Source organism: Poecilia reticulata, linkage group LG4 (assembly GCF_000633615.1).
Source record: "Poecilia reticulata strain Guanapo linkage group LG4, Guppy_female_1.0+MT, whole genome shotgun sequence".
NCBI lineage: Eukaryota > Metazoa > Chordata > Actinopteri > Cyprinodontiformes > Poeciliidae > Poecilia > Poecilia reticulata.
The window spans coordinates 6,275,670-6,292,100 of record NC_024334.1 but is presented as its reverse complement, the minus strand read 5'-3'; the positions used below and the strand labels follow the sequence as shown (position 1 = coordinate 6,292,100).

The following is a 16,431-nucleotide window of genomic DNA, read 5'->3' as shown; positions in this document are numbered from 1 at the left end:
TAGAGCAGAGAAAACGTTTCGTCTCCTCGTTGTACTAGAGCAGAGAAAACGTCAACACTGCTTAGTAAAAGTATTCGTGGTTTTTTTGGGACTGTATGTGAAAACGGGGCTGATTACATGCAGCTCCTGTGAGTCATTATGTTGTAGAATGAATAACCTTTCCCTGTAATTGAAGCTGCAAGTGTTTCTGATATGTCTCCAGCTTTTAAAACCGAAATGTTATCAATTTCTTAGCGTAATAGCTCAAGCTCAGACAGACTGGATGGATAGTGTCAGTAAAGACCAATTTTTGAGTGAGTCTTTGTTGGTTTTAGGCCTGGACTTTATTTTTTAGCATTTAGAGCTCCATCCAACCCCCAGCAGCCACCCAGCATAATGCTGCCACCACTATGTTTCATGGTGGTCATTATGTGTTCAGGCCTAAAAGTTCAAGTCTTACTCTTTGTTTGCTGAACCCCCCACCTGGCTTAAACCAGTTAGCTGCACTGGGCTTTATTTAGGGGTATTAGAGTTTTATTATTAACTAGTTTAATATCTCATTAAATCTCATTGAAATAGATGCTGAGACTTTCATTCTTGTAGTGTGAGAAAGTTCACAAGGCAGAAATAATTTCACAAAGCACTGCATCGGCCCAGATCAATACTGACATGTCAAAAATGACTAACATCAGCCGATACTTATGTTAATGCTAATACAACGTGCATTCCTGACTATAAAAATTATCCAACGGAATCAGTGACCTTCAGACGACTGTAATTTTGTTTAATTAGAACCAGACAGGATGCATTAAACTGTTCCACAGTGGAGGGAAACGCCAACGTGTCATACAGTTCAACAAGAAGCTAAAAAGACAAATCATGTGACAGAAATGTTGGGATGTTTTACAACATACTGAACAAAAACCAGCCAAACTGTCTTTAAAAGTTAATCAGATGCTGTTGTTGACTGAAATTTACTAGGATCTTTTTTATTTAAAGACATCTTGACATAGTTTAGTAAAACTGACACCATCTACAAGGTAAGATAAACAAGGCTACTTTATTGTCTATTAAATGTACATAAAGTGGCCATTTTCCTCTGGAATATAGCAAGACCATACAAATAAATCCAAAGCAAACAAATCACTTTAAAAATGTACAGACTCACACGCTGTCATTTATGTGAACACACAAAAAAGAAAAAAGAATGAATATGAATGAAAGGAAAGGAAGAGAATAAACTTCTATCACATCACATGAACGTTGTTAAAGAGCCAATCAGAGTCAGGTCAGAAAGCGTGCACAGCTTTGTAGAGTCTGGTTACACTCCAGTCCAGGAAACACATCACTGCCCAGTCTGTCAACATGTTTCTGCGTTTGTGTGATGCAGCTCGACCTTATAAGGCCATGCGGCTGCAACAGAGCAAAATAACGGCAAGGCGGAGAAGACAAAGAGGGATACGGTAAATAAAAAAACTTGGAAATGTTAGACTCTGTGGATCAGACTCAACACAGAGTGAAGAGAGCGTAAAGAACGGAAGTGGAAAAGTTCCTGCTCAGAGAGAAAGAGTGAGCAGGAGAGCTGGAGAGCAGTTCAAAGACAAATTCCAAGTTTCTAATTACTCATCTCAGCTCTCACTGTTTTAACTCCATCTCTCCGTCTGTTCTTCATTATTTTTTCCTCACTGTTCTGCCATTTATTTACAGCAGGGAACTGAAAACCGGGCTTTTGACACAGGTAGTTTGAAGCTCTTGTGTGAGGAGTCAGTTCTCACATTCACAAGACAATTCACAAGACCCAGAGGGGATTTTTTCACACCAAACCAGTTCCACCACTGGATCTTTGTTGGCACCACTTCCAGCACTTAAGCAATTCCTTAATGTAAGCACACATTGATGTGGAGTAACATTGTGAAGAGGTTGACCTGTCTTGGGTCACGTAGTTGGAATATCACATAAAAGGTGCAGACTTTTACCTGTTTGATGGCAACAAGAATATTTTACCTGCAGGATAAATTAACAGAACTTAAGTTGAGTGAACGGCAAGTATATCTGCCATTTGAGTGTGATTAAAAACTGGCTCATTATTTTGGATCACTGCATGGTGTAGTTTTGTCTTTATTCTGGTTAGTGGTTTCCAACTCATGAGGAAATGAACAGGCAGTGACAAAATTTTCTTGAAACTGTCACCGTAAATCACCCTGAGGCTGATTAATAATGTTTCCAAATTTCTCACTGTGAGCCAGAAGTATTGGTGCAATTATTTACCTCCGTTTACTGCATGATTACTCTTACAATCGTGGTTTCATAACTTTTATATTGTTGTTCTCCTTCATCATACAACAAGCGCCCTTTACCACCCATGCTGTCAGTTTCACATCTGATAAAAATGTCCCGGACTCCTTTGACCGCAGCATTAAAAAAAACAAAACAAAAAAAAAAACTCAGGAACCAGAGAGGCGGCAGAATGAGCTGGACAATCATGCAGGAAACTGTATTTAGGGAAATGGCCACTTCCTGTTTTCCTGCCTCAACAAGGGCGATCTGTGAGCAGACTAAAGACTAACTCAGAAACACCACCTACTGATACGAATGAACAGAAAACCAACACAAACTGTTCTGTGGGTATCAGGTTGTAGAAGGCTTCTACAAAAATTTTATTCAGCTGTGAATAAAATTTTTTTATTCACAGCTGAATAAAAAAATTTTACTCTAGAAATTTTTGTCAGGTGTATTCATTTTAGTTTCAAGGTGGATATATTTCAATAAACTGCTCAAGACACCTGCGTTTAGATGTAGAGATAAAATTTGATACGTCTGGGAATCATGCCGCCGGCGTTCCATGAAAGAGAATTTCGCATAAACCAGCGAGTCTAAACTTGGTACCTTCATGTCGAAGTTGCAGTCGTATCGCTTGATGAGGACGATGAAGGCGCCCGTCATGTTTTCCCTGGGCGGCGGTTCGATGGGCTCACACGCATTTTCAGGCCGGGCACCGATCAGGAAACCCTGTGGGAATGAGTGCAGGTTAAGAGAAATACTTCATTTCTCCCCGTTTGTCTGCACATTTTCTCCCCAATGTTAAAAACTCATAAAGGATCATTTTAGTATTGTAAAGGAACATCTAAAATGAAGCCAAGCAGTTGTTTATTAGCGCAATTACAGACTTTATTTCAAACATATGTAGGAACATATCATTTGCAATCAGATAATTGATGCGTGATCAATTTAACTAAAAACATTGTTAATGTTACTCTCATAGAAAGCTGAGTTTTAATCTGCAACTTGGCTTAAAAAGGAGAAAGAAAGAAATCTGGCAAAACATGAAAGTACACACTTTCCAAACTAAGAAAAACTACACATAAGCAATATCGTTAGCTTGATGTCAATAAAGCTATTGTTCATAGATTTTCCTGGAAAAATTCAGACTCTTGCATTTCACTATCGCAGCTCCTCTCTGCGGCTTCCTGTTTTCGTCCCATTTGCAGCTACAGCTTTGAAGAGAGTGATGAGCAGATAGAGAGGAGATGAGAGAAGAGGGGGCTTTTTGGTGCGATGCCGTGATCAAGAACAAAAGGAGAAACAGCAGAGAGACAGGAATGAGACAGTTCTGGAACGACAGGGGAGAAAAATAAGATAAAAATAGTTAAACTAAGCCAACAAAACAACTCTCTACAGTCTAGAGAGGAGTAAGGTGCTATAAACGAGAGGAGAATAGGGTATGGCCCAGTGTTAGGAACATTTCGAAACCTCAGCTTCGCTTATGCAAGTGTAACTAACACCAGAGGAAGACAGGAAGTGTGGATCGCAGTGGGGCTCTGCGTCTACCTCTCTCTTAGACAGCCGGGGCTTTCAAACCTGGCAGAACAAAACGGGGAGTCAGCTCTTTCCCTCACATGCATAAGGCCCGCGTCAGCTTGCAGCAAACCCATTTCCTCTGAGCACATCTGGCTGGATGCCACACTGACGTAGCAACGAGCAGCAGCTGAATAATGACCAAAGTGATGCATCGCACTCGCACAGCCGTCTGTAACCCGGCAGGAGGATGAAAACTGCACCGTGTCGCTGTGGTTTAACTTGAGCACAACTTGAGATATAGAAAGAGCACATTTTGCAGGAAATGGAGAAGAAGGAATGTGAGGAATCACCCAGTGCCTACAACAACACCACCTCTGGGTGCCTCCAGTGCAGCCGCCACTTGCTGCTAAATGATGTCACTGTGCCACTGCCTTACATTCCTCCTCCAAACAAACCAAAAGCAAGAGTGCCCTCTGTTGAGGGAAAATAAATAGTGAAGATGCACATGCAAACACCGCAGGATGCGGAGACGGCGTCAGTCCAAGAGACAGGAAACTAACGGGGAAGGAGGAGTCGTCCTGGAAACAGGCTGGGAGGAAGTTTCTTCTTCTTTTTCAGTAAAGATATTAACTTTAGACAAACACTGGGATAAGCACGGCACATTAATCCTGACGAGGTAGTTAGAGCCATACAGCGTTGCTTAACAAAAGCTCATGAAGTAAGCTTTCCACTGTAGCTTCTAATGAACAAATCAATGTATCTGAGAAGGCCGGAGTTTAAGGAGCAGATGAGTGACGAATGCGTGACTCGTGACAGCACCATGTCCAAGAGATGAATCATTAAACCATCCATGTCTAAAAAGCAGAAAAGAAAAGCATGACTTTTTGAGAATGAAACGTTCGGCCACAGTTTGAAAATGTTCTTATCTGAGGTCAGATTTCTGCATGTTCTGCTGTGATCCAGTCATGAATCCGATCTTTCAGGGTTATTAACTGCAATTGTGCCTGTAAGATCTGGAGAGATGAGAACTGAGGAGCTGAACTCAAACGTCTCACTGCTATCAGCTGCAATAAAAAATAAATAGATAAATACAAGAATCTGATTTTTAAAGCTTAACACAGTAGATAAACATTTAAACACAAACTTGAATTCTGTGATAACGCATTCTGTTTTAAAGTGTAGCCAAAATTCCACTACAAAAAAAAGATAATTGCTAATATAAGAAAAAAAAGAAAGTCGTCTGGGTCTGGTCCACTTAAAATTAAGCCAAAATAACAATTACAACTGGACTGTCACTCCTCTGCCGATGCCAGAGTCGTCGTGTGCATCACTAATAGATGTCCTGTCACCAGATTCTCCCTCCTGAACCTCAGATCTCTGCAGCTCCTCCAGAGTCACAGAGGGTCTCAAGCTGCTTCTCTGATTGATGTTCTTCTTGCTTATTAGGTTCGTCCATTTAAGTAGACGGCCACGTCTTGCTTAGTTTGTTTTATATCCTAGTCCTGTTATAAACTTTTACGTAACTTTCTGCCTGACCTGTTTAGAGCTGCATCTAATGTTTATTTTAGCAGTCAAACGATCAATCAGTTATCCTGATAATTAATCATATAAACAAAACCACTGAAGTTTTTTATGCAATATTCAAAATACACTGCATGATGGAAATAAAAAAATCCTTTTAATTTTTTAATGAGTGTGTTATCCTTTCAGACCCTTTTTTGAGTTCAGTTAATCGATTACTAAATTATTTGACCATCATTTCAATAATCGAGTCATTATAATTAATTTGATTAATCATTTCAGACCATTCCAGACCATTCCTGTGTGTAACTGTTTGGTTTCTGTTCACATTTGTTCTGTTTTTTTAATGTATCCATCAACTCTAAAGGGGAAACTTAGAAAACTGGCTGCACTGGACTTTATTATTTAGAGACAGTAAAGGGAGCCGAACGTTAATGAATGCTAAAATATATTTTTTATTTCTAAGAGACGTCACACTGCAGTTGCAATGTGACAAAATGTAAAACGATTTACGTGATGTGAATGCTTTATGTCCACAGCGCTGACAAACAGAAGGAATTTCATGTTGCTGCGTGGCTCCACAGGCGGGTGAGAGGAGGGGAGGATTTCTTCCAAATGATTTCACAGGGATTACATTTAATCCTGTCAGAGTGATGCTCCCTATCGGGCTTGTTTGGAGCTTTGCTGCTAGTTGGGAGACTAAAAACAATAGATTTGGTAGATTGCTGTAGGACTGACCGAGGCTTCCTGAGAGCAGGTTAAGAGCCACGGCGACCTCAGGATCAGATTAGTTGATGTTGGGATCCAAGGCAGACTGCTGCGCACACAGAGCTGCAGAGCTCATCTTTAGACGGTCGTACAGACAGTGCATTTAGCCAACAACGATAATTATATGACTGCACAGTGTCTACATGACCAGGATGCTTCATGGACCACAAGCCCTCTTACTGAATACATTTATAATTGGGAGGAAGCGAATAAATGTAATCTGAATCATGTTGTGTCTGGGTTATAGTCTGCTGAGAAGACATGGCTGGAGAATGAGGACATTTTTTTTTTCTGGAAATCCCCTAAAGTAGGTAGAAAAACCCAGCAAAACCAGAAATAACACTTGATCACACGACCGGGCCAGGACTGGTCCCCCACATTCGCTGCATGAGCCACTTAGTCAAACCACAGGAGTAAAGTGTTTTATTTTGTAACTTATAGCAAAATTGCTTGAAACAGGGACAAACTAAACGCTTCCCTCTGCTTTGGTTGGCACACAGATCCCGAGATTCACAAAACGCCCTCTCTAGAGACAATTTAGTGTTTCTGTTTACTGTAGCTCAGCTCTAAGCCAATTTGCCTCTTTGCCATTTTCATTTCATTCTCTCATAACCGCACGTTAATAATTTGCGGTACTACGAGCAAGTCAGGTTTATTTCTCTTTAAATAAAAGGAAGTATTTTGASGAAAAGGATCAAAACTCACATATAATCCTGTTATTTCCATTTGATTGTGTCGCTGATCCCCATTTGGACAAGTTTAGTCTTGTGAAAAGGGGAGAAGTTAGGACTCCTGATCAACGCAAACACAACAGATGAGTGATCGCATTTGAGTATGCATTATGTATTAGCATCACATAACCACATTTCCTTACACTGAAATCTGAGCCTTATGTAAAATGACTGGAAATTACCAGCTGGGACAAAAAGGTTTCACTTTTTACATAAAAAAATAAAATACAAAATGGTAAAAAAAAAAATACTTCTTTTGGCTGCAAGCTGACCTTTGTCCTAGTAGAAAGTATACTTGATGTTGATGCAGAGAACTAAGAAATTCCCTCCAGCTGCTCCAGCAGTTGGTGAGACACAAAAACAGGAACTGGTCCATCTGTGCTGGTTTCCAAATGTACAGGCTGATAATGGCAGCTGAACCTGTCGCTAATGTCCGCCATGTTTTCTCCAGCTAAAACACTTATACTACTAAATTACTGGGATTACACAAGCAATCCAGACAACTATAACTTTTCTAATTTTCTCTCGTGGAAGACATTCATATAAACTGGAAACACGGGCCTTTCACTGGCTCTCAATAACCTTGGATAAAAGCTAGAGTCAACCAATGCTTTTACATACAGTATAACAACAAATACAGGTTTGTTTAGCAGTTTTTCATGTAGTAACTTTATTGAATCATGACAGAATGATACTTAAAGTGTGTTTTTAAAAATTTCCCACAAATATTAAAACCCCATATTGGAGTGAATGAGATATATTTAGCTGGACTTAGTGCAAAAATGTGTTGTTTGGTTGTAAAGGTTGCAGACGTCGGTTGCAAACTGACAAAAAGCAGAACAGAAGAACTGGGAAATTGCAAAAATAATGCCCCGCTTCTGTCCAACACCTGATTAATCGCGGCTTGCAGCTGATGTGTCAAAAACATCTCCATTTCCAGGCTAGAGAAACTTTCCTGCGACAATCAGTTCAGCTGGAGTACAAAGCTTGCTTAAGTGGGCAGAGGTGATCAGGTCATTTCGGTGCTTCTGCCAGAACAAGAAAAAGAGACGCGTGACTGATGCGGGCGCAGAACGGCATTAATGACTCACAACTGACTAAACTGTTTAAGTGCTTTCACGGCTTGAACGTTTGACATTTCTCCTGGGATTGAAATGAATTCACTTATTTGCACACTTGAGCAGAAAGCAACAGAAAACCCAGGATGACCATAGGGCTTTTTGAGATTTCACGCCTCAATTTAAATATAATTGAGCAAGAAATGCCATTAGTCCGTGAGCGGAACTGGCTGCCGGAATTGCAGTGTTTGTGAAAAAGTATTTTCCACCTTACAGATTTTTAGCAGTTTTAGTTTGTTTTTTTACCACACACAAATGTTTAAGGTGTGGCTACGTCTGGCTTAAAACAAACAGCATTTTGGAAACATCACAATGGCAGCGAAACAGGGTGGTGGTAGTGTGATGATCGGGGACTGCTTCAGGACCCGGACGACTTGGTATAAATATCAGAGCCCTAAAATCTGCCTCCTAGCAGTAAATCCTGAATGACAAAGTCCAGCCATTTGTGCTCAAGCATGCTTTAGCTTTGCATCATACACCAAAAGCATGGCAACAAGTTAAGTGTCTATGTGGTTTAAAAAATAAACACAATAAAGGTTTTGAAGTGGCCTAGTCGAAGTTTGGAATTACCTTTAAATGAGGTGGTGAGGGATGACCTTGAACAAGCAAATTGATAGAATGAAATTAATTCTGTGAAAAAATGGTGAGAAAAAATGTCTCCACAGTAAAAAGCGTGTGAATTGGTATATCAAAGTAGACTGAGTAAAATCTAATATAAAAACTGCCCAAATCAAGCGACGAGCTTGATTTTTCCAAGTGAACAAGACCTTCATGTTTACTTTTACGCAGAGCCTCATCTAAAACGCCTGTAGAAACTGGGAACTCACACAAATCCGACGTTTCTCAAGGAAATATTTGCAACAAAATCAACCCACCACCTCTAAAATCACAGAGTATTGTCTATGGTACTCTAGATAGTCTTCTGCTTAAATTAAACTATTTCTAGAAAGAAAGTGAAACATTCACTTCAATTAAAAAAACGTTTTGCATCTAAAGTTACCAATAAAACAGTTTGATCTAGTGAATACATTTGGTGAGAGGCACAGGCCTAGAGCTGTCTGGAGCAGAGGCTGTGCCGACTGCAAACACAGAGTTGTGCAACTGGAAACTGGAAGGGCTCTGTCTGCAGAAGTCTTCCCTGTGGGGAATCATCAGGAAATAAACAGGCTCGTGTCATCTTGTGATGCCAAACTCTTCTCTGGAGATTAAAACAACTGTAAACTTACAGTATTATAATTATAATAAACTTTTAGCAGTTCTTAATAAAGAAAGTAAATATCCAATACATTGCCTTAAAAAATAATTCACGGCTCTTGGGAGATTTTTCAGATCTTGACATATTACAAAAACAAATTCTTTGCTTTTTGCTGAGATTTAATATAACAGAGCAACAGACAAAGTAATGCATAACTGGCGGACAATAGTACGCTATGTGTAGGGGAGACTAATACTGCAAATCACAGAAGTTTGAAACCTAACTTTTCCCTAACACGTTAAAACATTAGCATTTTTTTAGGAATGAACCAATAAGAAAACACAGATTTTACAACTCTAGACAAATGTCCTCCATGACCAGAAAAAAAAAAAACTTTCCTTCTCGAAGTTGATTTCATTGGACAACAAAATGTTACTCCGTGCAGCTGTAAAAATCACAGACTGTGACAGCCTGCTGCCAAACGCAACCAGACAGAGACAAATATAGGCAGCAACTGAAGGGAGTAATTTTGGAAGCCCTCAGACACCTGAGCAGCGAGTGTGCGTGACGCTGAAGCTTCCTGTCCCTCCGAACAGCAACATGAGGCCAGAGGTAAAGAAAAGAGATCGATGAAACGCAGAGATTAGATGTAAATTAAAACACAAAACGGAAAACAGAGAGACTAATCCTGTTGTTACATAATACTAATATTCTCCCACACATGAACAAAGTGCATTGACTGTATGATAATCCCTTTTGTTTTTCTGGGTTGATGTGAGCCAATTTCAAACTGATTGAAGTAGAAAAAAAAATCTCAATGAGCATTTTTGATCTGAGAAAGAAAACCTGGCAACAGGGCGAGTTATCATGCACTTTAGATAACGGTGTTAACTCGTTTAAGCTTCTTCAGATGTTCAATCTATTTATAGTTAAAAACACAGAGAGAAATGAGCTGTTGACTGGGAACAGATGACTTTTAGACAATATTTCTTCTTAAAAGCTGCCAGTCTGTACTGACAACATTTTACAGAGTGTAAGCTGTTACTGGAGAGAAAATTAGATATTGTTGAGACCAGTTAGGTGTTTAAAAATTAAGTCAGAAGAAGAAAAGATGTGAGAAGCTGTTTAACATAAAATTGTTTTTTTTTATGTTCCTTCAGGCTGCAAGAAAGAGAGAGAAAATTTACAGTTGGCAACAGGAAGGCTAAGTGAAACGCAGCGAAGTTTCTCTTTTTTTATAGCTCCTACCTCTGTTTGAAGCATGTTAAAATTGAAAATGTGGACAGCCTTAACAGACCTCAATTTATGTAATTATATTTATTTTAAAGGGGATGCACCCAGAGACTGCGCTTTCTTTTTATGCTAGCTGTGCTGACCTCACCAGTCCTTAATGTGAGATACTAAAGAAAATTTGTAAAATTCATAAGCAAATAATTTTGCCTTTGTAAAAAAAAACAGTTTTACAATGACTGCTGTCTAGTATAGACAGACTTTTGTTTAAATCTTCCGTTATTTTATACCTTTAATTCTTGGAGTAGACAGATTAAAGCTTTATAAAAACTGCAGATCAAAATATCAGCCACAAAATCCCTATGAGTGCATCTGCATTTACAATTATCCATCTGATCATAAATATTTTCTCCACTTCACAGGTAATGAATCCCACAAAATGTATACTTGGGAAAAAAAAAATGTGACAACGCAAAACTTTCAAATTCAAAATCATACCTCGGTGTCATTGCTAAAATTATAGTTTTCAACACACATGATGACGATAAACATTGCACACACTAATTTGACAAAGTGTTACAAACTGTGATTGTCCAAACACCAACAAACACAAAACAAGGCATGACATATTTCTCCATCGACTTATCTATTTGAATGAAAAGCCTTTTTGTGCAACATCAACAAGTTCTTGCCTGTGGGAATCGCCACAACGGCCAGCTTAGATAGCAGACATGAATCACCCCCTCTGTTTGGGAACTCTGTGAGGGCTGCTAATTATGGGATACAAAGAGATCCCAACGACAAAAACAACTGAACAACAACACATTGAAATTAAATAGTTTTAACTATTTAATGAAGCTTTGTTGAAGAGAATCTGAAGGCTTCTACACTTTTTCAAACGTCACCATGGACATTTCACAAAACTTTTAAAAGGTTTACTTTCAGAAGATACCCAGTAATACTGTTACTGTGTTGAGTTTGCCTGAGATTAAACGTTGGAGACTTTGACACCTTCAGAAAAGCATTAAGGTGAAAAAAATAAAATAAAATTCAATAAGCAACCAATTTCACAATTCCACATGTCCAGACCCAACATTCTAGATTTTTCTCATCTGTTTTTGTAACATTCTGTATTTTAAAACGTAAAACCTTAACTTTGTCAGATTTTTATCAATGGCTTCCACAAATCATGAAACAACACAACACTGAATTATGAATCTAGTTTGTACGTGTGGTAAAGAGTTATTTCATGGCTCTTGAGGCACCTCAATAGTTATTTATCTGGCACTTTTGTGGCTAAAAACCCTGTTTAAGAACATAAAGGTCCAGTTCAGGAAGATGCAAAAAAAACAAAAACAAAAAAAAAACAAAAAAACAAAACAAAAAACTGTGAAATAGTCCTTTTGTGATTTTGAATGTGTTATTCTGTCTGATACTCAAACATCACAACAATAACTGACTCGGACCAAAACCTGAGTTTCGATATGGTGAATCAAAGACAAACAATATTACCTGAATACAGATCAGTTTAAAAAGATCAACTTATTTATTTATTTTATCCGCATCTAGTAAATCATTGATTAAAGGAATAAAGTCTGGGCAGATTCAGTCAATGTTCCTAATTTTATGTATGGTAAATAAAAATATTATATATGTTTCAAGTCTACATGGGATCCCCGAAACTCAGAACTGATAAGAACAACCGCAGACACTCAAACACTCACTTTAAGTCCATCGCTGGGGAGGCGGTAGCCGAACCGAGCAGGCATGTCGTCAAAGGTTTCGGTTTTGTTATCAAATGAGTACTGAAATAAAGCAAAAATAAATTCAGTATTTAAACACAACTGCAGCACAATGACTGCTCAAAGTCCTAAAACATAACAATAAATTAGTTATTCTAATCTAATCAAAAATAATGTCAATTTGTATGTTTTTTTTTTGTGTGTGTGTCTTGTATTCCTTACAGCAGCGATGTCGGCCTCCACTGGCAGCAGGTTGAGGAAGGCGAAAAGCTGTACGGTGAAGATGGTGTAAACCTGCGTGGCGGAGAGCATCAGCATTCCCAGAGACAGCAGCATTTTGGCATCACCTTACAATCCCCAGCTTCTATGCCACTCGCTCATTAACATACAAAACCAGAAGCACATATACGCAAACGGCCACGCAGACTGGCCCGCAGCAGGGCTCCCTGACGCCAACTGCGGTCGTCACACCTAAAAAAGATAGAAATCACAGCGATATTTGTGTAAGTAGAGTCAGATTGTGTTGGCTGCTGCAGCTTCCTGTCTGTCTGTGTCAGGTGACCTACCTAACGGGAGCTTGGATGTCCGAAAGCAGCTCTAACGGTGCAGCTGAAATAGTAGGTATTAAAAATGTTGGCATTACAAGGGAAGCACTACATCCATATATGTGAATAATATATTTTCAGTGAGTTTTATCTATATATAACTAACCACAAATGTAAGAAAAACATGTTGCAAACCAAACTGTTAGTCACATAAAAAGCAGAGAGAGAATGCTAGCAGTAGCAACTTTAGCAAGCTTTTCTGGATGAAAACATCATACGCAAAAGGAAAATTTTAATTTCCTGAATGTGGATTTTCTCTTTTTTTTTATTATTGGAAAACCTAATGCCAACTATTTAAAATATTATTACAATTCTAATGATTACTCCAAGCCTGAACTCTATCTTCTTATAGTCATATGTCAAAGACACATGAAAAATCATTTCACTTATGTTTAGTACGTATGTTATGATTATCAAGTCTGCTGCTGACATTTTAGTTTCAACTGCTTGATTGGCATTCCCTGTATCTCCTGCTCCTTCCCATCAAAAGCAGCTTTTTATTTGTTCTTACAGACTGTAGTATTGAAATGTGTTGATGATACCCAATATCTAAAATACAATCTGTTTTTATATTCCTGTTAGCATAGATCATCGCTGAAGTTTTAGTTTGAGAAAACCATGTTTGATTTATATTAAATAAACCTAAATATACACTTGTAAAATGGTGTAACTGACTTTGTGTATTTGGATATTTACCTTCTTTTCTTCACATCTTTCAGATGCTTCAACATGATTCATATGAAAATGTTGCCATGATAGGTAATTGTTTGAAAATCTGTGGCCATAATCCACTGTCTTAAATTTTGTCACAAAATATTGTCGTCGCAATCCAAGTACATTGTGAACTAAAAACAACATCAGGTTGTGATTCAAGAACACAGCATGATCATATTTGCTGTTCTTAATATAACACACTTTTTCAAAGTGGAGGGCAAACTATGTGAGACCACGGGTGAGGTTTTTTTTTCATCATAACAAAGGCTCTATAATAGGGAAGTGAGGTCAACAGATTTCATAAGAGGAGGGGTCAGATGATGGCTGAAACATCAAGTGACAGTGATCACATTTTCCAAAGAAACGATGAGATCATGATATGATTACTAAAAGCCAAGAGGGGAAACTGCAAATGACAAAACATGGCCATAAATAAGTCTAAACTATCATTAAACTAAATTGGGCATTAATAATTACACGCGTATCGGTGCAATGCAATGAATGCAATCACAATAACGCTAAGCGTTACATGTTCAGGACAGTACTTGTGCAAGAATCAATGTTGACCCTCTTAAATTGTTGACGACAGCGACCAAAACAGAGCAAATTAGCATAAGGCTAGCACAAGAAGCTAGCCTCCTCTGGGTGTTTACCTCTTTTTCTGCACGTATCTTTGCCTTTTCCAAGAAACTACCAGCTGTCAGCGGCATTACCCTCCTTTACTGCGCATCGCGTTAAGGAACAAACCCAAAAGTGATGACAGCGGATGCTATACATTCCGTTTGGACGGAGGGGGTCGATGACTGTGACCATGAACGTTACAGTTTAATCCCCACCGTTAGCTTCTTTTTCCTTCTCATGTGAGAGCAACAACTTCCGCCCCCTGCGGCGATCCACCCTCAGCCTCTGATTGAACGAAAGTCCCGTCAGTCATCTAATCCCGGAAGAGACTAAGGACATAAACAGATCCACGTGACAGGCTAGCAACCATAGACATGAACATGGACATGAATACGTATTGAGGTCTATGCTAGCAACCATTCGCTGCCTTTTGCAGTCTCATGAGCTGAGTGTGAGGTCGATATTTGGCCATTAGCAGACCTGATCGTTGTAATAATTTATTTATTTTAGATAAAAGCAAGAATTGCTTAATAATTGCACATACTGTCAGCGCTTACAGTACAACAAGAAGAGTAAAAGATAAACCAGTGAACAGTAAGTTTGAAATATTGAGCGATATTTTAAATATTGAAAATAAGATGCGTTAGATTCGTTATTTGGCTAAATTAAATTACATTAAATTGTTATTATTCAGTACAGTGACAATAACCTGGGGTGAATAAAGACATTATTGATAAATTGCGCATGTTTCTATCTTGGATTATCCTCTACTTACCTGCTTTATAAAGCAAAGGTAACAGGTCCAACATAACCTAACCTCAGACACGTAGAGAGCAATAACGTTTGATCCCGAGAAGGTACACACCAGGTTGCTGCCGGTATTCTTAAATTCAAAGACCTTAGAATGCTGCACAGATTTTGAATAGTAGTAGGTCATAAATTACACTGAATTACTTAAATCTGGACATCACTTTTCCAGTGATTTTTTTTTTTTATTTTTACTATAGCTTTTCAAAATGTATTTTGTGTTGAGGCAGCATTCATTTGGTTTGTTTGCTGTCCCATTGGCTGAAATGAGGGTCTATATGTTTTCAGACTCACTCCACCCTAGATAAAATACATTGTCCCTCTATTGACCTTCAGAGTTCGCTTAATTATTTAATAGTAATTTTAAAAATTCAAAAACATGCCATTTTTCATCCACTTCAGAACACTACTCTCTGTTAGTGTGTCACATAAAACTCCAATAAAATATATCGATGTCTACATTTCTACTGCAACAAAATGTAAAAAAAATAAATAAATAAAAAATAAGTAAAAGGTATGAATACTTTAACCAAGGCATTTAATATAATCCCTTCAGCAAATATTTTATCTGCACTAGAGTTAGGAATGGGTGAAACAGACTTAAAATGTTGTCATATTTTGTTGTGTGTGTTGCAATGGTGACATGACAATCTAAAAAGTATTTTGAAAGCTATAATTTCTATTAGGAGTTTTTGTTAAAGAAATAATAGCGTTCAAGAATATTCCTCTACTGCCACCATGTGTTGTAATTTTGTTCTTTTTCTGAAATATTCTAGTTATAGCCCAGTTACACCGGACACATTTCAGAAAGGGTCACTTCTGTCAAATATTTTGCCAATTTTTTTCCAAGCTTCATGGGGATTATCAAATTCTACAGGTCAGTATCACTGGGTCAGGTTTCGTTATAGCTTGTGAAACTGAATCCAAACATTTGGTTATTCAGTTATTTAATTCGTTTCACATATAGACACGCATTAGATAACTGTTTGCTTTGAGTAACTTTTTTCCTCCTTACTAAATAAATTTAATTGTTTTTAAATTGCATTTTGTATTAACAAAGTTTTGTATGAACAAAAAACAAGCAAAAACAGAAGAAATCTGTAAAGAAACAAATATTTTTCTCTCCACTAACTTATTCATGGCTAAAATTTACAAAAAAGAACAAGCCCAGCAAGCTTAGGGCCTTAAGAAACTAATTTACAGCTTTGATTTCACCAACACAGAATACAATAAACACATGGACTGCTGCAGAAAGAAAGAATTCACATCACTCAAACCTTCAAAACAATGATGGATTAGATCTTTTTTTGTCTGAAGAAAAGGCTGGTGTGGAAGTGTTGGTGTGTGAGCCACATTTCCGATGAGACTCGCTCATAACCTTCAGTCTTGTGATCACTGTCTCTGCTAACATGTTAACTCCTGTCCTGAGCTGCAACTGGAAAGTCACTGAAATAATAACAAAGCAATATTTATACATAGTCAAGATAGAGGAGAAAATTATTAATACTGTACAGAATTTGTATACAGGGTTCGTCAGATTACTCTTATCAATACTGGACTTGTGTGTGTGTGTGTGCGTGTGTGTGTGTGTGATACTTCCTC

General features: G+C 38.2%; 1 protein-coding gene across 2 annotated transcripts in view; it reads right to left on the bottom strand.

Annotated features, from left to right (window-relative positions):
* Positions 1 to 14,272, bottom strand: part of rnf13 (ring finger protein 13) — a 35,847-nt gene extending 21,575 nt beyond the window's left edge. The window contains exons 1-5 of one of the 2 annotated variants that reach the window (XM_008406834.2): positions 14,055 to 14,272; positions 12,649 to 12,691; positions 12,305 to 12,553; positions 12,065 to 12,145; positions 2,866 to 2,988 (exon numbers count right to left, since the gene is read on the bottom strand). In XM_008406834.2, the coding sequence (XP_008405056.1) occupies positions 2,866 to 2,988; positions 12,065 to 12,145; positions 12,305 to 12,418 (318 nt within the window). In that variant the 5' untranslated portion in view covers positions 12,419 to 12,553; positions 12,649 to 12,691; positions 14,055 to 14,272. The remainder of the gene's footprint in view (positions 1 to 2,865; positions 2,989 to 12,064; positions 12,146 to 12,304; positions 12,554 to 12,648; positions 12,692 to 14,054) is intronic. The other variant, XM_008406833.2, reaches the window with a different exon arrangement.
* Positions 14,273 to 16,431: the final 2,159 nt, after the last annotated feature.